Genomic DNA, 25,661 nt, shown 5'->3' on the forward strand with positions numbered 1-25,661 from the left:
CCCTACCCTGGGGGTACAGACCTTGCCAGCGCCTGCCCTCTAGCCACTCCGCCTTTGTCAGAGGTCACCCACCTCCGTGGAAAAGCTGAGTTATTTCCCATCGGCCCAGTAGTGAGCCCCTCACACAGCCACCTGCTTTTGTCCATCAGGGCCTGAGGCTCCAGTCCCTGGGGAGAGACTGGGCAGCTGCCTCCAGTGAAAACAGAGCTGTGTTTATGTCTCTGTTTTGGCCCTTTATCCAGGGCAGAGAGAGCAAGGAGGGGGTGCTGAGGACTGTCACCCTAAAACAGAATGGGAAAACTGTGTAGCTAGCTGGGGAAAGAAGATCATGCATGCAGGGATTGGTCCGGCTTGCAGGGCAACAGTGGGGACTTTCTGTCACTGAAGGGACAGTGGCAGAGCCAGCTAGCCTCTTCTTTCTCAGAGGCAGAATAAGACCCTGGGAGCTGTGGTTGAGCTCACTAGGGAAACACCTACATTCATCTACCTGCCCCCCCAAAAGGTGTGGCCATGCCTCCCTCAACCCCTGCGTGGGGTCAAGAGAACCAGAAAGAGAAATATCCTACATGAAGATACAGAGCACAGGACTTCAGTGGCCCCCAGGCATCTCTGTGCTGCTCAGCACACACTGTTGGTGATTCCTGTCACTCCCAGCATCGGGCACATAGTAGGCCATCAGCATCTATTGGTCAATCCCAGGCCTTGCAGATCTGATGAGGCCCAGCTGCGGTCAACTCCCAAGAGGTCTTTAAAGCAGTGGCTCATCTGGTCTGTACTTAGAATGTCTTCATGTGATTTCTATCAAGTTCATTGGCCATAACACCCTGGGTACTCTGGGTAAAGGAGGCTGTGAGACTGTGCTCTGACAAGGTGCATTTTGGGGAAGATAGCACCCCCTCACTCTTCCCTACCACCCACCACACCCAAAAGCCATTGGAGAATTGGTTATGGACAATTTAGTGTGATTTCTGGTTCGATGGGAAAAGCAGAAGTTCGGAGGCTGGAAGGCCTGGTCAGGCTTCCTGAAGGAAAGAGAATTGGCTTGGGGTAAATAGAGGGATAGGCGCATGAACTGGCCACGTGACAAAGACTGTGACAGCCACTGAAATGTGGCAGGGGCTTGGTGGCATGGTCTGCAGACCAGGGTTTCTATTCTAGTTTCACTCTTTACTTGCCGTGTGACCTCAGTCAAGCTATATGAGCTCTGTGGGCCTCCCTCTCCTCATCCACACCGCTCACTGCAGCCTTAGAATTAAATGGCTAAGTAGCTCAATTGGTAGAAGCCTTGCCCAGCATGCACAAAGCCCTGAGTTCTGTCCCCAGCACCACATAAACCAGTTATGGTGGTGCATGTCTGTCATCACAGCACTCAGGAGGTAGAAGCAAGAGGATATGAGGTTCAAAGTCATCCTCAGCTGTATAACAAGTTCAAGGCCAGCCTGGGATACATGAGCCCCTATCTCAAAAAATTAGAATGAGTCTGTTCCCTGGAAAGAGCCCTCACATATTTTACCACACCTGGTCATTGGTTGAAAAACACCAGCAAATTTGAGTTTCTCTCCCAGCTCTACCTTTAGGCTCACTGTGTGATCCTGACTTGCTTTCCTGCTGTGGGCCTCAGTTTCCCCACCCATGCTGAGGAGGTGGGCCAACTGCTAGCCAGGCGCCTTCCTTCCTGGTCAGAGTAAGTGACTCTGTATACATCCTCAGCAGGGCAGTCACACTCCATAGCCCTGCAGCAGTGTGGGCCCCCCATTCCTACTGTTTCTCTTTCCTGCCCTCCCAAGGCCCCAGCCTAGGTTGCTGGGCTTCCCAGAAGGCCAAGGGTTTAGCCTTCCCGAGCTGCCTGGCTTGGTGGGAAAGAATGCAAATAGCAGATTTGCCCTTCTTTCTGATTAGCATGAGGGCTCCGGATGAGACAGTCCTGGCAGATAGGGAAAAGAAATTGAAGGAGATTAGCAATTAATACTGCAGGCAGACTGGGAGCCTCAAGGCTTGTCCCTGGGGTCCCTGGTGGGAGGGGGCTGCTGGGAGGCCACACAGGACCCCAGGGAGGAGAGGTGGGGGTGACTTTGAGGGTCTTCCAAGGGCCATGTTCTTCCCTCCCCGTCTCTACCTGCTGCCCCTTCCATCTTGGACCCCTTCCCTACCACCCCACCATCGTCTCGAACCCAGCCCCACTTCCTCTTTTATAGATTTGTCCCCCTGGGAAGTGTTCCTGTGGCCTTTCCTAGTGGGATAGCTGTGCCTCCTCAGGCTTTTATCACACTTTATCAGTGTATGGAAAATGCCTGCATTACCAGACAAGTGCTATTAAATAATAATAATTATGGTTACATTTTTTTGAGTGCTTACCCCAGGCCAGATATGCATTGAGCCCAGTTTGTGGGTCACTTTATTCCATCTTTGGAGGGGGTCCTGGAATTATTTTTTACAAGGCAGAGCAGTTTAAGCAATTTGTCTAGGGAAAGCTGTCAAGGGACGGGGCCTTAACTTGAACCCTGCCTGCCTCACCTCAGAGACCTTGCCCTTCTTAGGGCATGTCATAAGAGGGTGGTGCTAGGTGGTGTTCTGTTCTCTATTGTAGTGTTTTGTGTGTATGCAGGCACAACAGTGCACCGGTGGAGGCCAGAGGGCATAAACTTACAGGAGTTCTCTCCTGCCATGTAACTCTCAAAAATCAAACTCAGGTTGTCAGCCTTGGTGACAAGCTCCTTTACCCACTGAACCATCTCACTGGCCCTCTAGGGAGGTCTTTGTAAAGCTCCAAGTGGGACTCTTTGACCTCAGCTGATTGCAGAGCCCTGTATACCAGGAGAGCAGGGTATAGAGGCAGGAAGGGAGAGATCACAGGCAGAAGACCAGAGGTCAGGGAAATGGCTGTGAAATCCCAGGCAGCCTCTTCCCTGCCTCAGTTTCTCTGTCTGTAAAGTGGGGCTTTACAGGGAGTGCAAGGAATAATCTGTTCCCAGATGTACACATATACACCTGCCAGTCTCCGTGGTTGTCCTTAGAAGGGGCTGAGAGTCTCTGGCAGGGACCATGATGGACCCAAGGTTACAGAGCCAGTGCAGGGCCAAGCTAGACCTCGTTTTGGAGAACCCATTTCCCAACAGCTTTCTTCCAGTTCTGTGGGATCATTTCCCATCTTCTTTACTTTTACCCCTCCTTCTAGGCAAGGCGCCCCCGCCCCCTTCGGCCCTTCTCTTCAGCTGGGAACAATCCTCCAACACCTTCTACAACTGGGACAGGTGTTGGGCCACCCAGGGAGGAAAGCTCTGCCTAGGGGGAGGCAAGAGGCACCAGAGACTCTTGCTATGGGGCTGGTTGGAGGCGCTTAGAGCTTGAATTTATGCGCCATAAGGTGCACTTTGGCCTGGCCCAATCCCCTCTGGGGGCCCCTTCTTCTGCACTTTCGAGGGAAGGTAGCCAGCCTTCTCCCTTCCTCCTCCTGGGGGACTTTTCTCTCCTGACTTCCCCAGCCCAGAACTTTCTCTAGACACACCTGCTGGGAAGTGTGCCTTTGACGTGGCGCCTGCTAATTCTTTTCCCTTCCTTTTCCCTCCTTGTCCCCAGCCCCATTTTCCCTCAGCCCCTCTGCCCTACCCCCTGGATACCCCCCACCTCCCTCATACCCCCCATCTTACCTTCCTCCCATTTCACCAGCCACACACAGGGGCTTCCCCCCTTTTCAGGGCCTTCCCCCACTCCTTGGTTCAGACCTTCTTCCCTGCCCTTCCCTTCTTTCTTGGCAGCCCCCCCGCCCCCGCCGCCCCTCTTGTGACTCCACCATCCCTCTGGCTCCCCGCATCTATCCCTGTGACTGATGGTGGTGGTGGGCTGCGGCCTAGCTGTGTGCAGGGTCCTCAGCCCCGGTGTGGGGGTGGGGAGCAGGGGACCGGGATGGGGACGGGGGCGGGGCGGGCGGATGCGTGGATGGACGCCCCACCCGCTCTGCTGCTACTGCTGCTGCTGTTGCCGCCGCGCCTTTGATCCATGGCCCGAGGCCGCCTGACAGTGGAAAATGCGGGGAGACAAAACCACTCAGTCAAAGTGATTCCCAACAACTGTCTCCCCGAGATAAGGACGCGCTCGGCTCGGCCCGCCTGCTTAATTCCTGCTGCCCGGCCTGCGATCCGAGCAGCAGCTAGCTGGCCGCCGGGCCGCTGCACCTCGGCTCCTGGGACCAGCCTCACCCTTCCCAGGACCCAGGACCAGGATGAGGACCTGGCATTAGTAGACGAACCGAAGATGAGGCGCCCCTGGTGACAGGCATTCCCCCCCCCCGCCCCTTCTGGGAAGCTGAACTTCCTTGACAAATTGGGGGGCTCATTCTTTCATTGGGTCCCCTGCGCCAAGGCCACTTGACTTCCTTCTCTGGAACATTCTCCTCCCTCAATAAAACCTCACTCACTCTTGGTGCTCAGCTTTGCACCCACCACTTCCCCTACCCCGTTGTTGCTGGGCTTGCAATTGGTTCTGAGCTCTAACTTTCTCAATATTTCTCTAAAGCAAGGTCCAGGCTGGCTGGTGGCAGAAGCTTCCAGAGAGGGGGTCATGCCTTGGCTAAACCAGCAGGGATGACTGTGGGCCTCAGTCACCCCCAAGCAAAGGACAAACCTTTGTCAGGGCTAGGTGGTTTGATGGGCAGGTGTCTTGAAGTCAAAATTGGTCCCGTGTCCTTAGTAATTGGGGTTGGGTGTGGAGACCAGGGGGCGAGATTATGCAGTGAGGTCAGGAGAGGCCCCAATGGTAGAAACCTCCAGAACCCGGTAATGAACCCACATGGACACCCGCAGTGTTGGGTAGAGAGAGCATTTGTATTTGAGAGGTGGTGAAGCAGAGGTCACAACAAGAGGATTGAGTTCAGGAATTCTGACAGCTGGGGTTGGAAGGGGGCAGTCCTGAGAGTCAGTGAGCACCCATGGTGCTGGACTGGGGCAAACAGAGTGGGTCCTTCTAAGGCTAAAGAGATAAGCTCATCACCAGAGCCCGTCGGAGCCATGCATCAGAAGGATCTGCGGTACCTGTTAAAATTCAACTCCCAGGCTGCCCCTGTGTCAGCCATGACAGATCCGCAATGGGCCTGGGACTCTGGATTTTAAAGAAGGCATTAGCCATCAGAGGCAGCCTGTTGGAGGCCTGGTACCTTCAGAGCACTGTTAGCAAGTACAGTGGGAGATCCTATCAAAGGCCTCCCTGGCTTCAATGTGCCTGTACACCCCAAATGCATCAGCATGTAACCCCTTTTCTTTATAAAGTAACTCTGGCTTGCCAGGCATGGTGGTGCATGCCTTTAATCCCAGCACTCAGGAGGTAGAGGCAGGCAGATCTCTGTGAGTTCAAGGCCAGCCTGGTCTACATATTGAGTTCCAGGCCAGCTAGGGCAACAGAGAGACCCTGTCTCAAAAAGATAAAAAGAAAGGGGGGGGGATTCTGAACAAGACATGATTTTGCATGCCTGCAATCCTAGCACTTGGGAGGCAGAGGCAGGAGGATTGCTGTGACTTGAAGGATTGCTTGTGCTAGGCTGCACAGCAAGACCCTCCTTAGACTGAAGAGATAGCACAGTTGGTAAGGTGCTCACTGTGCAAGCAGGAAGACCTGAGCTCGATCTCTAGCACATACCTAAAAATAGCTGGGTATAGTGGTACATACTTTTAACCCCTGAGCTAGGGAAGCAGTCAAGGGGTCTCCTAAGTCTCTCTAGATGGCTAGCTTGAACCAGCAAGCTCCTGGTTCAGCAAGAGACCTTGTTTCAAAAAATAAGACAAAGCTGGGCATGGTGGTGCACACTTTTAATCCCAGCACTCAGGAGGCAGAGGCAGGTGGATCTTTGTGAGATTGAGGCCAGCCTGGTCTGCATATTGAGTTTCAGACCAGCTGGGGCTACAGGGAAACCCTGTCTCAAAAAGAATAGTAGTAGTAGCAGCAGCAGCAGCAGCAGTAGTAGTAGTAGTAGTAGTAGTAGTAGTAGTAGTAGTAGTAGTAGTAATAATAATAATAATAATAATGCAAAGAGCAACTGAGGACACTGACAGCCATCTCTGGTCCCCACATGTATATACAGACACGTGCATGTGCACTTACACACACACACAGGCCTACACAAATACACATCTTTACCCCTAAAAGAATAAAAAAGAAAGTCACTCTGAGGAGGGTCTGTTGGAACTGCACTAATACTCTGTTTCCAGACACCTCAGAGCTGGGAGATGCCCTGAAATAGCCCATAGCTCACGTTACACCTAGAGATGCTGCACACTTTGGCTACCCAGAGAGACTCAACCTAGTCAGTGGACTTTTCTGAATAGCCATCTGTTTCTAAGGCTATGGCTGGGGCAATGTCTGCTTTAACAGCAGAGCCTGGTAAATCCCACATCCAAAACAGAGACGGAGGCAGCCGTATGGGTGAACCGTGCCAGCTAAGAGGACAGAAGACCCATCCTGCCCTTTCTTTTTGTCCTTCCACTCTGCTGCTGCTCAGACCTCAGCTCCCCAAGCCCAGAGGACTCCTGGGTAGAGCCAGCCCAAGGCCAAATGAAGGCAACCCTCTCATCAGACCAGGAGTTTTTGACCAGCGGCATCAGAGGATTAAGGTCCCATGAGGGTCCTGGCAAGTGTCTTATCATAAAGGGGACATGTCCAGGCTGAAATTGAGACATGGTGCCCAAGGGCAGAAGTTCCTGAGCCTCTCCTGCAAGGGGCTGTCTTCCCTTTCCTACCACAGACAATGCCCTCCCTGCCTAGAACTCTCCAGCACCCTTCCTGAGCCCCCAGGATGTCTACCCCATTCCCAGCCAACTTCACTCTCTCTCAAGGTCTCTGAGGTAAAGTAGCTGTCCCCACATATGAGGCTGCTTTGATCCACTGGGAACTGGGTCTAGCATACTCACTGTGCGTAGTGACTAAAGTGGTGGTCTTATTTTGCTTTGTTTTTGCCCTGAGGATGGAACACAGTGCCTTGTACGTGCTAGGCAAGTGCTCTGCCACTGAACTACATCCTGAGCCTTGTTTTTTTGAGAAAGTTTTTACCTATAATCTAGAATGGACTGAAACTTACTATGTAGCTTGGGCTGGCCTCAAACTGGAGGCAATCATCCTTCTTCTGCCTCCCAAGTGCTGGGATTACAGATATGTGACTTCACATCCAGTTTGACAAAGCATTTTCACTCCAGTTGGCTGTTTGGTCCTGGCTGAGCACTGAGAACCTGAGTCAGACTGCTTATTTTGCAGACTCAGAAGTCAAGTCCAAGGTCAGCACGAAGAGACAGTGTCGGAACCCAGGTCTACCTCTGGTCAGTTCTCTCCTTGCTGGGTGACCTGAGCAAGACAGATAGGCTACTTGCACTCTCGCAGCTCAAGGTCTGGACTAACTTTTAGGAGATTCCCAAGCACTCCATGCCCTGAAGCTGTAAGAAGCACTGGCCAGGTGGCCTGTCCAGCCTAGCCCTACCAGGAATCTTGAGTCAAAGTGTCACCTTGGGCAGCAAAGGATGGAGGGAAGACAAGACCTAAAAGGAAATCCCCAATCATCAGGGGCTGAGAGGAAACAGCAAGAGGGTGAGGGAGGTAAACTGAGGACATCTCTACTCTGAGGTCCCTAACAGAACTGTGCTGACCACCAGCTGGATCAGGGTCAACCCTGGTGCCCTCAGATACTAGTCTGATTCAGGAAGTGGCCCTGCAGGAGGCATGCAGGGGTGATGGGCAGAGGGGTACAAAGAATAATACATATGGACAGATGAACCAAAGGGCTAGGTTGTGAGATGCTGGAGAGAACAGGAAGGTGGGTCCAAGGGGACCTACAGAGCCAGGGATGAGAGAGAGAGGTAGAGATATTAGAGAGACAGACAGGAGGAGAAGGAAGACCCAGAACAAGAGAATGAAGAGTAAGGTGTAGAGATGCGGCAGAGGCAGGAAGAGCAAGCAGAGTGATACAGGGGAGGCAGGAGTGCTGTGGCAAACAAAGGCTACTGGAGGGTGAGAGCCCCTAGTGAGGAAGAAGCCAAGAGCCTGCCTGGAGGTGGGCAGCCACAGGGAGGGGCTGGAGGGCTCTGAGGGGAGGAGACCCAGCTATGCAGCCAGAGGAGCCCAGATTGGAATTTCAGCCGCTGGGCTGCCCCACCCACTGGATCAGCAGTAGCACAGGTCCCTTTGTCCCCTAGCCTGGTTGACCTGCCAGAGCTACTGTTGTCTGTACTCCCCGTAAAGCCATCCCCTCCCCCATCCATGTCCATGGAAGGGACATTTTCCAGGGTTGCCAGACCTGAACCCCAGATGCTCCGGTTTCCCGGCATGGCAGTGGCAGGTCCCAGAGCTCCCAGAGCCTGGGGTGAGAAGTCCTGCCCTTTTACCAAATGTTTTCCTTTAGTTCCAGATGCCACCCTGACAGGTGCTTCCTGTGATTAATGTCCCCACCCCCTGTCCCTGGGACCCGGTCCTCCTCCCCAAGCCACAGCTGGCAGTGGGTGGGTGGGCAGCGTAGAGTGCCGGCCTTTCAGAATCCTCTTCTGGTCCCTCCCTCCCCTGGACCTCCCTGTCCAGCTCAGTTGACCTCAGCACAGCTTCCTTCAAGCCTATCTATGTGATGGGGTTAACAGTCCTGCTGTTCTGGTCAGGAGGCTTTACCAGCAAAGTGCCTGGAGCCCACTGGGACAAAGCAGCAAGGCTGCTGGAGGCATCTGTGCAGTCACACGGCCCCCAGAACGAAGCCACCAATGGACAGAGTACAGAACAGCTTTGGCTCTGTCTGAGATACGGGAGGGAACCTGACAGTTGCAAGAGCGAGTTGGAAACAGAATCTTCAGCAACCTGAAGTGGTATATAGAATGGGAGTGGAGGGGACCCTGCATAGCTTGGGGTACAGTCAAGATTAGGGGTCTTTACTGGCCGCCCTAGGAGATTGCAGTCAGATTTAAGGATCACGGATGGAGTTAAAACTGGTCATATTGCTGGGTGTGGTAGCTCAGGCCTTTAATCCCAGCACTCAGGAGGCAGAAGCAGGAGAATCCATCCTGTGAGATGGAGGCCAGTCTGGTCTACATAGGGAGTTCCAGGCCAGCTGGGGATACAGGGAAACCTTGTCTTACAAAGCCAAGGACAAACCAACCAACGAACCAAACCAAAACTGGTCATGTCAAATTGGAGACTATTATTTAATGAGGAGCAGGACTTACCAGCTGTGTGATCTTGAGCAACTGACTTGACCTCTCTGTACCTCCAGTGTCCCAGGAGCTCTGAAGATTAAATAACTGTTAACACACTCCAGTGCTTAGGACACTACCTGGCCTGAATCACAGTCAGAAAATAATAGCTCTGATTATAAATGGCTGTATTTGGAAGTGTAGCCAGCTCTGGGGTCATGGGGTGGGGTTAGGGGGAGTTACAGGCTCAGGTGGGAGCTAGGGGCCTCAGTGTAGGATAAGGTGAGGACTCCATTCTTGTTCCTCCCCATAGTCCCCTCCCCGCCACTTGCCACACCCCTTCCTGAATACCATATAAGCCATCAGCTTCTCTTTCCCAGCCAACAAGCCTCTATCTCTTGCCGCATCTCTCCCGCCCCAGGATGCCCCAGGATGGAAACAGACAACATCTCTCAGCGCCATCCCCAGCCTCTTGTTTGTTTGCTGTGGAGTTGTCCATGCCCTGGGCATATTCTTGCTAATTTTGTAGCTGCTTTTATCAAACGAGAATTCACAGGCGCCTTATCCTTGATAAGTGGATTAGTCTCTGAGCTAAACAAGGAGGTGCGGGGCGTGGGGGCTGCTCCACAGAAGATATTTGTTTCTGGAAGAATGGAGCCTGCGTTCTCTGCCCTGTTCAGGCTTCTAAGATGCTGGAAGGGCCATCTGCCTTAGCTCAGGGCTGGGAGTCTTAACTCCAGAACTTACTACAGAACAAGCGGAGAACCAAGGTGGGGCTGGGCCTTGGGGGGCTGGGGAGGGGATCCTGGATTGCATCCAGGCACATGAGCCACCTGAGCCCACTGTGCTCTGCAGGAAAACACCTGCCTGGGCCACAGTGGCTCCCTGTGGTTCTCTCCTGCTTCCCTCCCTTCCAGTCTCCACTTCTTCCCCCGAGAGCCCCATTGTGAAGCGGGGAATCCTGTCTCCCATAAGAGACAGTCTCAGCTCCTGCAGACGTCCTGGTCCAATTGAACAAAGCCTGGTCCAATAGAACAAGGCAGAAAGACACATGTCTGCCCAGAGACTCTAGAATGTTCCCTGATACTCCCTTAGCTTGGTGGTTTCTGAGAAGTAGTCTTCCAGGTCCCACAAGGCATCTCCAAGGGACTCTTGCCATCACCCTTGATAAACAGTTGAGTGCGCTTTCCCTTGAAGTGCACATGAGTTCTGCAGCATTTTGGTACCCGGTCAAGTTGACCCTCAGTCTCCTGGAAGTTGCACCATGATTTTGTTGCTTGTGATTTTATATGGCTCATGATGACCAACCAGACGTTGAGGCAGAAGAAGTCACCTGCAACCAAGACAGTCACAGATACAAGCAGGGAATACCAGGGAAGGCTCCAGACCAGAGCCAGCTCTTTAGAGGTCAAAACCAGGAGGCAGCCACAGAGGTGCACAGGGTAGAGGTCAGAGGCAGTCCCCTGCAGAGACCTGGAGACCGGATAAGATACACAGAGGCTAGGAGGATGCTTGGTCCAGATCCACCCTGAAGGCTGGTTGGAAAGTGGGGTAGTGACTCTAATGCTTCCTTTTTTAGTGTGAGTTCTGGGGGTGTTCAGCTCCCTGCTCTATGCTGGCTGAGGGGTGTGGGGAGCAGAGGGACCAAGAGGGAAGGATATGGCTGCAGCAGAGGACCATAGGCCCTCAGCTGGTCCTTAGCTGCTCTGTCCTCCCAAGCTGCCTCCAGCTGAGTGTGATCTTGCTGTTTATTTACATGTAATTATTGCTATGAGGTGCAGATATTAACGCTGTCAAGAGCAATTTGCTCTGACATTTTTCACTCGCTCAGTGCCCCCGCCACTCTTCGATGGGGCCCAGGGCTCTCCCGGCTCAGCCACTGTGTACTCAGTGGCCCGGCTGGGAACCACCCAGCCGGCAAGGAGCAGCGTCAGAGAGCCCACCGGGCTCCTCTGCAAACTCATTAAGCTTTGAAATTGAATTTGGTCCTGGAGAGGGTGTCTGGGCCCCCTGCTCTACAAGGCAGGCTGGCTTAGGGCACAGACAAAACCAGGTAAGGCTTGTCCTTGCTGGGGTGTCAGCCAAGAGATCCAGGGTGGGAAAGAGGACCGTTGTCAGAAAGGTGGGTGCACATGGCCAGGATGGTGGGTGCACCATCCTGGGTGTGACCGTTCAGTTCAATTCACTCTCTACCCCAGTGAGAGACCATGCCTCATAAAAAAGGTGGATGGCTACAGTGTGTGTGTGTCAGGGGGGATATGTCCAAGGTTGTCCTCTGGGCCTCCACACACACATGTGCAGAACACACAGAAGAAAGAATACTTGGAGGGACAGTATTTCAATGGGTGGCTGGCCTACATTTTAAGGAGAGTTTGCTCTGGAGCTGGTCTGACATCTTAGTCTCTGTGGGGTGGGAGCAGGAGCTGGACTTGCCTGGCCCCACAGTGAGTCCCACGGGTAGATTCTAGAAATAGAATTGGCTTCAACTTAAACCTTCGAGGTTCAAATCCCAGTTCTACCACTTATTGTGCGTCAGTCTGGGCAAATTATTAACTCTTCTTGGAGCCCCATTTTCCTGGTCTTTAAAATGGAACAGCTGTTTTTTCTTTTTCTTTTTTTAAAAAAGATTTATTTTATTATTTGCATGGGGGAGAGTATGTGCGATTGTGTGGGGGTGTCCTCAGAGGCTAGACCCCCTGGAGCTGGAGTTACGGACGGTTGTGAGCCACCTGACATTGATGCTGGGAACCAAACTCTGGTCCTCTGCAAAAGCGGCAAATGCTCTTAACCGCTGAGCCATCTCTCCAGCCTCCAAACAGCTGTTTTTCTTTAGGCCTATATTCCACTGGGTCCAAGGTGACCTATGGACATTGGCTCATCCTTGATCTGACCAGGAGGTGTGCACAGAAAGCCTTTCACAGCATCCCAGCCTCCTGATTGTTTGGAGGCATCTGATAGTGCAAGGAACAGCCTGTTTCAAAAAGATTAAAATACGTGTCTTTGAGCTGGCATGCATCTGACTTGTGGTGGGAAACAGTGACTGACCACACACAGTAGGTGGGAAGGAAGGGCTCCCTGCACACAGTAGGTGTTTAGCAGTGTGAGCCTGTTGGTTTTAGAAGAGGAAATGGACAGGTGCATCTTTTCACCTGGCTGCTGGGAATCACCCCTCTGCTTAGGCAGCAGGCCTAAGCCATCATGGCCATGGGTCCCTAACGTACTGTGATGCGTGCCAGCTTGTCTGTCCAGACACTAAGCAGGCCTCCCTGCCACCACTCAGTCCCTGCCACCACCAATCTGCATTCTCATCTCCGACAATTATGGAAGAGACACACACACACACCAGGGGGCCTGAGACCCCCTCCTCTTCTCTCCCTTCAGCTCGACCAATTAGGCCCCTGACACCTGGAGCCACTGACAAACTGTTTCTGTCACTTGCTCTCTGTCTTTCATTAGGACAGCAAAGGAGGGGGGGGGGCAGGGAAGGGAGGGGAGGGAGATGGGATCTTTCATGCTTAGTAAGGCCAGATACATTAATTACAAAACGGCCATTTGCCGCGTGAAACTGTGCTAATTAAATTTATGCAATCATTATCTTTAAATAGTCATATCTTTCCTGGCGATCGGCTCGGTCCCTTCCTTCCCCAACCCCTCCGCCACAGCTTGGAGCAGAGTTGCTCTAATCCCCTGGTCCTGTTTATCAAGCTAGAGCTATCAGAGATACTTTTCAGTTTTATACCCCACCAGCCCCAGTACCCACCGGGGCCTGTAGCCCTTTGCGGGGGGGTCCCCTCCAACTTTGGCCAACCTAAGGATCTGCTCAGGGAGGGACAGCTAAAATCTCTACTCAGTTCCCAGAGACATCTAGATGTTTATAGATACTTGGAGGGTGTCATCTTGTCATCAGATTACTGAGGATGTGTGTATGTCATAGATTCCTTCCAGCAGGAGCTAGTCTGTCCACAGGTCCTGCCTTCCTGGCTCTGTGGGCTGGAGAAGGGTGCTTGTAGAATCTTTAGTATGGGGGGACATAGGCATGCCACTAGACCTTCCCCTTATTGTTCCATTCAAGCAGTCCTGTGCCAGGCCTGAGCTGGGGAGGAGATTGAGCCCTTCCTTCCTTCCTTCCTGAATCTGCTCACTTAATAAATGTTGAACACCTACGGTGTGCCAGGTACCCAGTCTGTCCCCAGGCAAGTCCTGCCAGATGCAGGGTTGTTGTGCCTGGCCACAGGAAAACATGCAGGTGTTGGGGAGGTGTTTGCATGTGAGGGAATCTGTGGATGTGGGTGGGTTTGTCCTGTGTGTACATACAGGGTCAAGGTCAGCCTGAGGCAGGGAGGTGGTCAGGCTGCAGGAGGGCCAAAGGCTGCCTTCCTGAGGCCCAGCCTACTGAGACTTTCCCAGCAGAGTGTTCCCAAGTCTCTTCCTGACACCAGGAGGATCTTCCAAAGTCTGTCCTGCATCTCTCCTGCTGTAGGTTCAGAATGTTGTCTTGAGTGCCCTTCCTCTTCACTGCAAGAACTGGCTGCAAAAGGAGGCTTTTCCAGTCTGTGAGGCTGAATTATACATTGAATGACAAGAGTCCTAATGGGATGAGGGGCCTCACCCTGGTGAGAGATGGCAGGCAAGGATTAGTGTTTACCTAGGGCCCCCCAGTTGCTGAGGCCCTGAGTAAGAGTGAGATTGTCCCTAGAAGAGCAAATGAGACACACACTCCCTCATGTATGCAACACACACGCACACACACACACACACACACACACACACACACACACAAGCCCTTAACAATGGGCACATAGACTCACAAGCACATACCCCAAGCATACATGCGTGTACATATACATGCTGTGCTCACACGTGTGCATTAATAGTACATTTGTGTACACACAGATGCACAATGCCATACATACATAAGTGCACACAAATGCACACAAACACACGACTCTCACAGGTACAGCTAATATTCCCTGTGTACACACAATCCTGAATACAGTAGTGATATCCACACACGTGAACACAATGTTCATGTAGGCATACAGTTAACAGCTATGCAAACATGCACTCAGTGCTTTCTTCACATGCACACACAGTCTGCTGATGCATGATATTCATATGTATGTCCACATGCAGACAAAATCTTCTACTGGAGAGATGGCTCAGTGGTTAGACCTGGCTGCTCTTGCAGAGGACCCAAATTCAATTCCCAACACCCACATGGCAGTTAACAACTGTCCCTAACCCCAGTTCAATGCCCTCTTCTGACCTCCGTGGGCAGTGCACAACACAGGTGCACTCACACACATGGAGGCAATACACTCATACACATAAAATGAAAATAAACAAAAATATTTTAAAAATCTTCTGTAGGCTAGTCCTATGTGCAGAGGTATACAGTGCTCTTGCATGCACACATCCAGTAACCATGCATTCACACACCAGTGCTTCATACACACACACTCAGACCTTACACATGGAGTACTCATACATACTGAGTTGCCAAGCTGTCTGGTAAAGCAGACCAGAGTGCATGGCCAGGTCACAGGGCCAGAAGCCACAACTCAGGGTCTCACTCCAATCCTGCTACCTGTCTAGGCAACTCCAGACAAGTCCCTGAGCCTCAGTTTCCTCATCTGCAGAGTGGGGTCCTGCTTCATAGAGTTGGTACTAGACTTGATGGGGACAGGCTTTGGAAACTGCAAGGTACTGCGCTGTGCAGATGGGGAGAACCCCGGTGGGTAGCTGAAGGGAAGGGGGCTGCCCTGAGAGGTGGGGGGGCAGTGATGGCTGCTAAAGGGGTGGGGCTGGGGAGAACCACAGGAAATCTTGTTTGGAAGTTCCAAGTCAGCACCCGAAGTCCATTACTGCTGTCCACAGGGGGGCGGATAGGGGACAGATCCTCTTAGCAGCAGAGAATTGAGAGGCAGAGGGGGAGCAGCCGTGGCTGCCTGGGTGGGGATTTCTCACTTGCACTAATCCCAGCTGGGGACAGGCAGGGGACAGGATGGCAGAGTGCACTTGTGTGTCTTTGTGTGTGTGTGTGTGTGTGTGTGTGTGTGTGTGTGTGCGCGCAGCTTCTCACTTGAATCATTGTGTATTTGTGCTGGCCACTTGCACAATGTCATGTGCATTCCTGGTGTGTGTGTGTGTGTGTGTGTGTGTGTTGTGTATCCCACTTCTTTGCCCATGTGGCCATGTTTCGGGGCGATGTGTATAGCAAGTGCAGGTATTTAGGGGCAGTTGGTTACCCATTAGAGTCACCTGCGTGGCTTAGACAATTCCCAAGTCCCAGACCCCCAGGTGATACAACAAGAGGAGCAGGAATTGGAAGGTGGTAGTGCTGTCCCTCTTCCCTGCTAGGTCCATCCTGATGGAGAGAGTGTACATGGACAGAGACCCATGGGATCCAGGGTCCCCAGCCCAGTGTGGGGACAGTTCCTGGTCCTTCAAAACATTTGTGCGATATTCCAGTAAGCCCTGCATGCCGTCCCTGTCCAGCTACACCCTCACAACGGAAAGGCTATCTCTCACAGTCCTCCTGTGGCTGTTTCCAGAGGCCAAGGGGATGCATTAGCAAGATCACTGGTGAGCCGGGGCTCGAGCTGGACCTGGGGCTTGGGTGGAAACATACATCTTGTACTAAATCATCAAGTCCTTCCAGACCAAACACAGTCTGAGGATGTGGGGTCTGGTGGCAGTAAGCCACTTACCGAAAGTAGGTGTGCAGAGGTAAAGGATTTTCTTGATGATAGTGGAGGTTTTGAGGAAAAGCTGTTTGGGGCTCAGAAGGGGATTCTGCGTTGTCCCACTGCAATTGCATATATATACCTATGCCAGGGTAGGCGGGTGCCTGGCCACCTAGGGAAAAGCTAGAAGATCTCATCGATTTACCTAGACCTCTCCCAAGCTACCTTCTCTTTGGTGATGACCTTTGAATCTGAGGTGGCTTGCTAAAGTAACCCCCACCTGCTCCCTCACCCAGCTTCTGGGTGAGGCAGAACCACCCCAGATCAGAATCAAGCTTCTTCCAGAGGTCTGCTCTGGGGGACAGAGCAGAGAAAGACATGCAGCTCCCAGATGGGTGGACAGATTCCCTGTGTCTGCTCTCTTGGCTCATGTCCATCTCAAAAGGTATCCATCTCTGAGGCCCCTCCCTGATTCTCTCTCTTCTAACCCAGGTGCAGCGGGGTGGGAGCGCTAACTGGCCCTTTCCAGCCAGGCACCACTTCAGTCATCCTCAGGAAATCTCTAGTCAGCATCAGGTACTGCTGTTCCCATGGCCCAGCAGGTTAAAGAACTCAGGGTGTGTGTGTCTGTGTGTCTGTGTGTCCGTGTGTCTGTGTCTGTGTGTGTCTGTGTGTCTTAAGCACCTAAGTTAAAGGAAATATTCTAAAGTTGGGCATGCTTGTAATCCCCACACTCTGGAGGTAAATGCAGGAGGATCAGAAGTTCAAGGTTATTGTCAGCTAAATACCAAATTCTAGGTCAGCCTGGACTACATGAGACTTTGTCTTTAAAAAAAAAAAAAAAAAAAAAAGCAGGGGGGCTGGAGAGATGGCTCAACGGCTAAGAACACTGGTGGTTCTTGTAGAAGACCCAGGTTCGAATCCCAGCACCCACATGGCAGCTAACAACTGTAACTCCAGATCCAGGGGATCCGACGGCCTCTTCTGTCCTCCTTGGGCATTGCACGACACAGGTGCACTTACCTACATGCAGGCAATACACGCGAACACATAAAATAAATTTAAAAATCTATAAGAAAAAGCAGAGCAGATAGCTCATACCTATAACCCCAGATCACTGGAGGATATGTAAGAGGATATGTAGGAGGATATGTAGGTAGTTAGGAGGCTTAGGAGCTGGTGAGTTCAAGGCCAGCCTGGGCTACAAGAGTGAGCTCCAGGTCAGTCTACAGTAGAGTGAGATCATGCCTCCAAAACCAAAAATGAACACCCTCCAGGCCTACAGGACCCTTCCCGAATCCAGCTCCAACTGGTCCAGAGAACTCAGGGAGAGTGCTCTTCCTGTCAGGGCCATGCTGTGCTGGTTAGTTTTATCCACTTCCCCTCTGGAAGGACAGAAAGAAGCAGCCTCTAGCCTGTAACTGGTCTTGAGGGGTCTTTGAGTTGATGGCAGGAACCATGTCTTCTCAATCCTAGGGCCCCTCACCCGCCTCTCCCCAGCACCCAGAGCCTGCCACACAGCCTTGGTTGGAGCTCTGACACCTCTAATTGCAGCCTTGCTCCTTAAGCCACGATGGGTTATCACAGAGGGTGCAGAGTTCCAAGCTCAGCTTCCTTCATCCCAGGCCCTCAGGCCAGCTCAGGAACGAGGGAATTAATTACATTCTACTATCCCCTTCTTTTAAACTAGGGGAGTGAGCCAGCTTGGCCACAGAGGAGGGGCTGCAGAGCCAGGCTGTGGAAGGGGGGAGGCTCACCCCTAAAAGCAGCAAGGCCTCTCCCCAGGGGCAGAAGGGAGGGGTGAGGCTGGCCCCTTATTGATTTAGCCAGGTCTAGGCTGGGACTGATTTGGAACAGGGGGTGGGGGTGGGGGTACTGGGTGGAGGGAGGGGGAAGGCAGGAAGGGAGAGGAAGGTAGGGCTGTCAGTCAGGCTGATGGACAGCCCTAAGATTTGCCTTCAGATAAAACCTTACAGATGTGGAGGTCCGTATTGATTTTGAGTTAGTAACGGTACCTCACCAAGAAGCAATACATTAGTGAAAGCAAAGTCACCCGGAAAAAGTCAACCCCACCCGGGAGAGGCCTCGGCATTCCAGAGGGTGGGGGTGCCTTACCACATCAGACCAGGACTTCCTCAAGTTCAAAAGTGTGCGCCAGACCTCTGCTGGGCCCCTTTCTGTGGGCAAGGCGCTTCCTGCTTCTGTGGGCACAGAGGGACTTCCAGGGGTCCCCAAAGTTCTGCACTGTTGGTGGTGGGAAGACCCCGAAGCAGGGCAAGAATACCACCAGGGGCCAGAGAACTGAGTGCAGATCCCACTGTGGCCGTAGACCTGTTGTGTGATGTCTAGTGTGCCTTTTCACTCCCCAGGCCTCAGTATCTCTATCTGTAGATTTGGGATAGGAAACCCATTTGCTTGAGCGGCCATTGCAGTGACCAGGCACCACCCTGGCCAACGCCTCTTCTCCACTGTGGCCCCTCCTGGTTCTCTTCCTTTGGGTCCTGCCAGAGACCTGTTTCTGAGGAACAGCTACTGTTTCTGAGAAGCTACTCAGCCTGCAGATGAAATGGAAACTCATCCTTGGGCCTACAGGGACTCTGGAGCTGCCATTCACACCTACCCCAGATGTGGATTTGATTTGATGTTCCAGGCCAAATCCCATTGAGCAAATCCCATTATGGAAAAGCTCCTGGGGATGAGCTATCTCTTCAGAGGCAGAGACCAAGGCCTTTGGAGCTACCAAGCAGCACACAAACCCCTCTGACAAAGGACTGCAGGAGGCCTTGAAGTCACTTCTCACCATGTAGCCCTGGCTGGCATGGAACTCGATATGTAGATCAGGCTGGCCTAGAATTTACAGAGATCCACCTGACTCTGCCTACCAAGTACTGGGATTAAAGGTGTGTGCCACCACACTCAGTTTAAAACATTTTTAAAAAGATTTATTTACTTTCTATTTTATGTGTGTGTCTTCATGAGTCTATATGCATCAAATGTATGCAGTGCCCACAGAGGCAAGAAGAGGGAGTCAAACCTCCTGAAACTGGGGTTACAGGTGATTGTGAGCTGCCTTGTAAGTGCTGGGAATCAAATCCAGGTCCTCTGCAAGAGCAATCAGGGCCATCTCTCTAGCGCCCTCCATGTTGATCTTCTCATTGTTTCTTAGACCTGCTGGGTGTGCTTCCACCCCAGGGCCTTTGCACTTACAGGCTCCCTTATTTGGAAAGCCTTCTGTTGGGACCTTCTTCGTGTGACTGGTTCTTTTGTACTGTGCTTGAGGAGGTCTTCCCTGGTCTCCCTCTCCCCCTATGCCCTTCTATATTTCCTCTGCAACAGTTCAGTATTTCTAATCCATGCATTTATTTGTGGTTAGCTTACTTCATGAGACCAATGCTCGAAGAGGGAGCTGGGATTATTCACTGATGTATCCCAATGAATATGCTTATGTGCTTAGGGTCAGGTAGATAACAAGCGCTCAGTAAATATTATTTGATTCCTATGCATGAATTCAGCAGAGCCTTTCTGGGAGCCTCATAGACATCAGGCACAGTGCAGGCACTGAGGTTTCAGAGGCTGAGAGAGCTTACAAGCCAGAGCTGGGCCCATAGCACATTCCGTGACATGTTTGTTGGATGAATAAATGAATGCATGGATGTTATCTTTGAGAAATAACAGTGTTTGGTATTACTGGGCATACAGGAGAAGATGGGATAGGTAAGAAAAGGTCCGATCACAAGAAGTCTTTGTTGGAAGGTACTGAGAAGCCCTTGACAGTTCTTGAATGATGCAATCAGATTTGGCATTCTTTGCAGGTACCATATGAGCGTGAAGTCTGTGCCTTGCCTCCTCCCCTACCCACCTGCTCTTCCCCCCTCTCTTGTCCCATCATCTTTTCTGAGTTGGTGAGGAGCAGAACTGGAGAATCAAGCTGGATGTCATTGTTATTGTGTCCCTCGCCCCCACCCCTGAGCCTCCTCATATACACTGTGCTTTGAATAAAAGGGAAGGGGCTTCTGAGTCTATTTCTGGGGTCCAGGCTTCCTACAAGGGGGAGCAGGGTTTGTGTTTGTGTGGTGTGGGGACTAGGATGGGTGAAAACTTTTTTTTTTCTTCCCGTCTTTTCAAGACAGGGTCTCCCTATAGTCCCAGCTGGCCTGGAACTTGCTATGTAGACCAGGCAGGCCTCGAACTTACAGAGAGATCCGCCTGCCTCTGCCTCTGGAGTGCTGGGATTAAAGGTGTGTGCCACCACTCCTGGCAGAAAATTTCTTAATTTAGGTGGAGAGTGGGGTCTAGATTGAGAACCTGACCTACTTGGGAACACTGATGTTTCCCAGCCCCAGGGTAGTTTTAGTATCTTGATTTTGCTCTGGGTTCCTCTTCCCCTCTCCTATACCCCACAGCAAGTTCCCCAGGCTGGGGACACCTATCTTAAAGATCAGGAAGACACACACCCAGCCCAGTGCTCAGCCCTGCTCACAACCCCCACAAAGTCCAGCATCTTGCTCTTACCCCTTTGGTGGCAAAGACTCGGGAAGCATTTGCACATGCAGGGTGAGTTTGTTCATTCTCTGAGCACAGAGTGGTCCAGTGCACCCTGCTCACCTCCTGCTTCCCCCTTCAAACCCAGAAACACACAGTATTTTTGCCATCTTGGAAGGGTTCAATGGGCTCCAACCAGCCTAAATCTCACCGCCAGAGCCTGTGGGTAACCTGCTTTTGGCCTGGTTCTGTGCAGAGCAGAGAGAATGAAGCCTGCAGGATGAAGGCTGGTCTTAGGAGGGTAATGTAGTCAGGGTCTACTCCAGTGCTCGGGTCCCAGAAGAGGCATACCATCCATCTTCTGCCAGCTGCCCAGGAAACAGATGACTGCATGACCCTGGTGTAAGACTCGCCAAAGGATTCATATGGATCAGTTCAGTCCTTGGGTGTCCATGGCAGGAGAGCTGGGGTGGCCATTACCCTGGCCCTGGCCCACTGGTAGAGGCATAAGCCTTTGTACACCTCAGTGTTTTCATCTGTGAAATGGGTACTTAGCTCTGTTTCCATGTCTCCATAGGGCTCTGAACTGGGGGTATCATGTGAGTGAATGGCTAAGAAGAGGGGTAAAAGGGAGGGTGCCACTGAGGAGGCTTATGGGAGCAGGGCCAGGTTTCCCCAGCTCTACCCAGGGGAAGGCATGTCCCAAGCAGAGCTCTCCTGGTCCTCCCAGCTACCCTCTGATGAGGCTGCCCTCACTGTCCTTTTTCCTGGGATCCAGAGGGTCATGGGTTTGTGTACCACCTCCTCTCCAGTCGCACAACTGTTACATGCAGAAGCTCTGCATCTGTCCAGGGCCTGAAGAACACACATCTGTGCCCTTCAGCTGCTCTCTTCCCTCAGAGCCTCTGTGGACAAGTCATTGGAAAGACAGGTGTCTTCTGAAGGGGTCTGGCCATGCCTTCCCCAATACCTGCAGTCTGCCCAGTCCCCAGAGGCAGACAACGAGGCCACAGTGAAGCTGCAGGCCTGGCAGGGGTTGCCCTGTGTCCTGCTCAGAGCTGGGCAAGTGATGGGCCTCCTTCCCATATGGGTGGCATCCTCAGGAGGCACCCAGAGGCCAGGGCCCTGCAGGACAGGTCTGTGGGGGCTCTGCAACCCTTACCTTTGCCCCCTCCCCTGGCCAGGTGGGGTCACTGTGCCTGTGTCACTCTGTGGGGACTTTCACCAGAGCTGTCTGCCCCTGCTGTCTCGGAGTGCTCCATAGCAGGTCCCACCTCCCCTAGAAGCTTCCTTGGACCTCTGAGCAGTCTGGGTGCCCTCCATGGCTCCTATACCCCAACCTATATCCTTTAAGCCCCTCGCTGCTCTGCACCTTGAGGGTCTTTGTTCATTACCCAGACCTTCCCCTTCCAGTCCCCGACTGGGGCAGGGACTTTGTTCTGAAGATCCACAACTTCAACCTGGAACCTGGGGCCAGACTTACCACAAATAAGTGTCGAAAGACCAAGTCAGCACCCCAGTGTCCCAACGCCCATTCTTTTGACTAGGTTTCTGCAGACCAGTTCTCCAAATGTCAGTTTGGGCGTCCACACTAGATGGGAGGCCCTACTGATGAGTGAGGCCAAGTAGGGTCAGGAGTAAAGGCCATAGACAGTGGGGGCTCACAGGATCACAGAAAGTGCCTGGAAAGCTATTTAAAAGCACAGGTCTTGGGCTGGCAAGATGGCACAGTGGATAAAAGGCACTGGATGCCAAGCCTGACAACCCAGGTTCTATCCCTGGTACCCACATTGTGGAGGACAGAACCGATTCCTCTGAGTTGTCCTCTGACTCCACATGCACACTGTGGTGCGTGCACACACGCACACACACACATAAATAAATAAATAATAAATAAATAAATAATAAATAAATAAATAAATAAATAAATGTAAAAAAAATACAAGCACAAGCCCTGCACTTTGGCACTGTAGGGGTAGGAGCTCAGAGTCCAGACAGTCAAAAGTGGCACAAATTTACAGGGGGGCTGGGGGTGTATGGAATAGGTCAGCCTTTCTTTAGTGCATGTGAAGACGGGGCATCCCAGTGTAATGGGAGGGGCACAGAAAGTTCCCTGACTGATGAGAGAGACCGCCATCTAGTGCACGCAGCCATTTCTGTGTGCATTAGCTCGTTCATTCATTCACCCATCCGGCTGGCAGGCCCAGATGTCTTTATCTAGTTAGTGTATTTATTCACTCATGCATTCATTCATTCATTCATTCACTCACTCATTCAGCTGATGGGCTCGGGGTGCCCTTTGGGCAGTTAGTATATTTGCTAATTCATGCATGCTTGCATCTATTCATTTATTCATTCATTCATTCATTCACTTGTTGAGCTGATGGGCCCAGGATGCCCTTTATCTAGTGAATCTATTTGCTCATATATGCATGCATTCGTTCAGCTGACAGACCATTCATGTATGTGTGCATGCATGCATCCATCGGTTCATTCATTCATGCATGCGTGCATCTATCCATCAGTTCATGCATGCATTTTTCCATGGGTGCACACATGTATGCATCCATTGGTTCATTCATTCATTCAGCTTATAGGTCCAGAGTGTTCCTTATCTATTTAGTGTACTCTGGCATCCGTCCATCCATCCATCCATCCATCCATTTAATCAGTAGACCTGTGATATCCCTTATCTAGTTTATTTATTCCCGAATGCACCCACTCATTCATTTGGCAGAAAGCCCAAGGTAATCTGTCAAGGCAGCCTGTAGGTACATAGAGGTGACTAAGGGCCTGCCCTGCCCCCTGGAGCTCTCAGTGGGGAACAGCCCCATGGGCCAGCACTTTGACAGGGAAAACACTGGAGACCAGTGCCCACTTCCTGCTGGCCGACCTGGTCCCTACATGCTAATATCCTGTGGTCCACCCTCCGGCACTGACCATCTCTCCTGCAGGTGATGAGCATCCTCAGCAACCCGAGCGCGGTGCCCCCGCAGCCCCAGGCCGACTTCTCCATCTCCCCGCTGCACGGTGGCCTGGACTCAGCCTCATCCATCTCAGCCAGCTGCAGCCAGCGTGCTGACTCCATCAAGCCAGGAGACAGCTTGCCCACCTCCCAGTCCTACTGCCCACCCACCTACAGCACCACCGGCTACAGCGTGGACCCTGTGGCTGGCTACCAATATGGCCAGTACAGCCAGAGTGAGTATTCCCGTCCCTACATGCTCTCTAAGGGACCTGCTCATTCCTAAGGGGCTGTAAGGTGGCATGGGGGTATCTCTAAAATCTAAAAAAATTTGTATGTGGTTGTGATGTATATGTGAGGGTGTTCACATGTCATAGCACATGTGTAGAGGTCAGGAAGTCAGTTCTTCCTCTCTACCTTTATGTGTATTTTAGAGATCGAACTCAGGTTGTGCCTTTACCTCCTGAGCCATCTCACCTACCCCCGTGTCTCTTTTACAGATGGGAAAATGGAATTTTGGAAAGGAGACAGAGCTGATTTAAGATGCTCTGAGCTGGGTGTCAGACCCAGGCCACCTCCTGGCCAGGCCCCTGTGCATGTTCTTGAAGCCACAAATGCCATTACCCCTTATAGCCACATTTTAAAGTTTGAGACAATGTGGAATTATTTTCACTAGCATATTTTATTTAACCCAATATAGCCAAAGATGATCACTTCAGCACACAATCCATGTTATTAATGAGATAGTTTTTAAACTTTGATGCCCAGTGGGTTGTTGTTTGATGGTACTAGGGATGGAACCCAGAATCTCGCCCATGCTAGTCCAGAACTCAACCACTGAACTACATCCTCAGCCCTCCTTGTACTTTGTATTTTGAGGAACTTTTGTGTTTTTTGGAGACATGATCTCACTATGTAGCCCCAGCTGGCCTAGACCTTGCTACGTAGACAAGGCTGATCTTAAACTCAGAGATCCTCCTGCCTCTGCCTCCTGAGTACTGGGACTAAAGGCATGTGCCACCACACCTGACTATTTTTTATTTTGAGACCAAGTTCTCACTGAGTTTGTCCAGAGAGGCCTGGAACTCACTCTGTAGCCCAGACAGGCCTTGAACTTGGCAACCCTCCAGCCTTCTGCATAACTGGAATGACAGGCCTGTGCCACCAGGCCTAGCTCAGTGTGTTCTATCCCTGTGGCAAATGTTAAATTCAGACACTAATTTTTCACCAAAATACTTGAGCTATACTTAAAATATATAGAGTTTGCAGTTGAGAAAGTAGAGTTATACACACAGGTTCTGCCAAAGACTTCGAAGTTTTTCAACCATGAAACAACTAAATTGCAGATTGGCTTTTAAATTTAAATAACATAAAACTAAGTGAACACCTGAGTGCTCACACCCTGCTGTGCTAGGCATGGGTCAAGTCCTGGGCAGCCACGTGTGGCTTGTGGCAACCAGTGGGGACAGCGCAGTAAGGATCCAGCTCTCTCTGCCCCCTGGAAGGCTGTGTACGGACCTCAGTCCTCCGCTCCACCCACCCCCCCCCGCCAGTTTCCAGAGTCTTGAGTGCCCACTCCAGCCACGATCACCTTGGCACCTTGCCTGGATGTAGGGAGACAGACCCTCAGACCAACAGCTTGGAAAGACAGGGCCAGACACTGCCTCGGGTCACCTAATGGGGCCAGCAGCAGGGCAGGCCCAGACAGGATAAGGAGCCAAAGGTCACAAGGCTGCCCTCCTGCCACCTTCCAGAAAAGGCCTCACCTGCTGGTGTCAAACTAATCAGGAGGGTGTGTGGGGAGAACGGAGGCCTCCAGCCTGAGGGCGTCCTTTCCTCCAGCTGCCGCTTGACCCTGCCACACTGACCTCTGCTTCCTGCAGCCCCAGTCCACTCCAACCCAATGGCCTTGGCCTCCATGCTTAAATGAGGGCCAGCTGTGTGGGCCTCTACCTCCCATGTGCATGTGTGTGTGTGTTTGCACATGTGTATGTATATCATGGACCTGTTACAATCCTTGTGTCTGTCTACACACTGGATACAAGTGATGTGTCTAAGTATTTTGGAGCTATGCAGGATCCAGATCTTCACAGAAAAATGAGCTACTCATAGTTATGATGAACATACATGCACACATATGCACATAACTACATACATGCACATATAAATGACCATTTTGTTTACACATGGTATATGTATGAATACACACATACATGTGATGGTATATGATGTGCATCCAGGTGATTCTGATGGGCTGGTATGTCTATGTATGTGTCTGTGCATTTGGTATATGTGTGGATGTCCTTTGGGCACAGACAGTAAGTATGTCTGCCTGTACATAGGTGTGTATGGATGTGTGGTAAATGTGGCTGTGTGTATATG

At 51.7% G+C, this 25,661-nt stretch overlaps 1 protein-coding gene across 3 annotated transcripts in view; it reads left to right on the forward strand.

The window, feature by feature from the left end:
* Pax7 (paired box 7) overlaps window positions 1–25,661 on the forward strand; it is a 103,731-nt gene that overhangs the window by 71,298 nt on the left and 6,772 nt on the right. For 2 of the 3 annotated variants that reach the window (XM_008821809.1, XM_008821810.1), the window contains exon 8: window positions 23,269–23,515. In XM_008821809.1, the coding sequence (XP_008820031.1) occupies window positions 23,269–23,515 (247 nt within the window). Of the gene's footprint in view, window positions 1–8,766; window positions 8,791–21,816; window positions 21,822–23,268; window positions 23,516–25,661 lie in introns of all 3 variants that reach the window. The other variant, XM_008821811.1, reaches the window with a different exon arrangement.

Source organism: Nannospalax galili, unplaced genomic scaffold, assembly GCF_000622305.1.
Source record: "Nannospalax galili isolate Female #2095 unplaced genomic scaffold, S.galili_v1.0 scaffold1688, whole genome shotgun sequence".
Lineage (NCBI taxonomy): Eukaryota > Metazoa > Chordata > Mammalia > Rodentia > Spalacidae > Nannospalax > Nannospalax galili.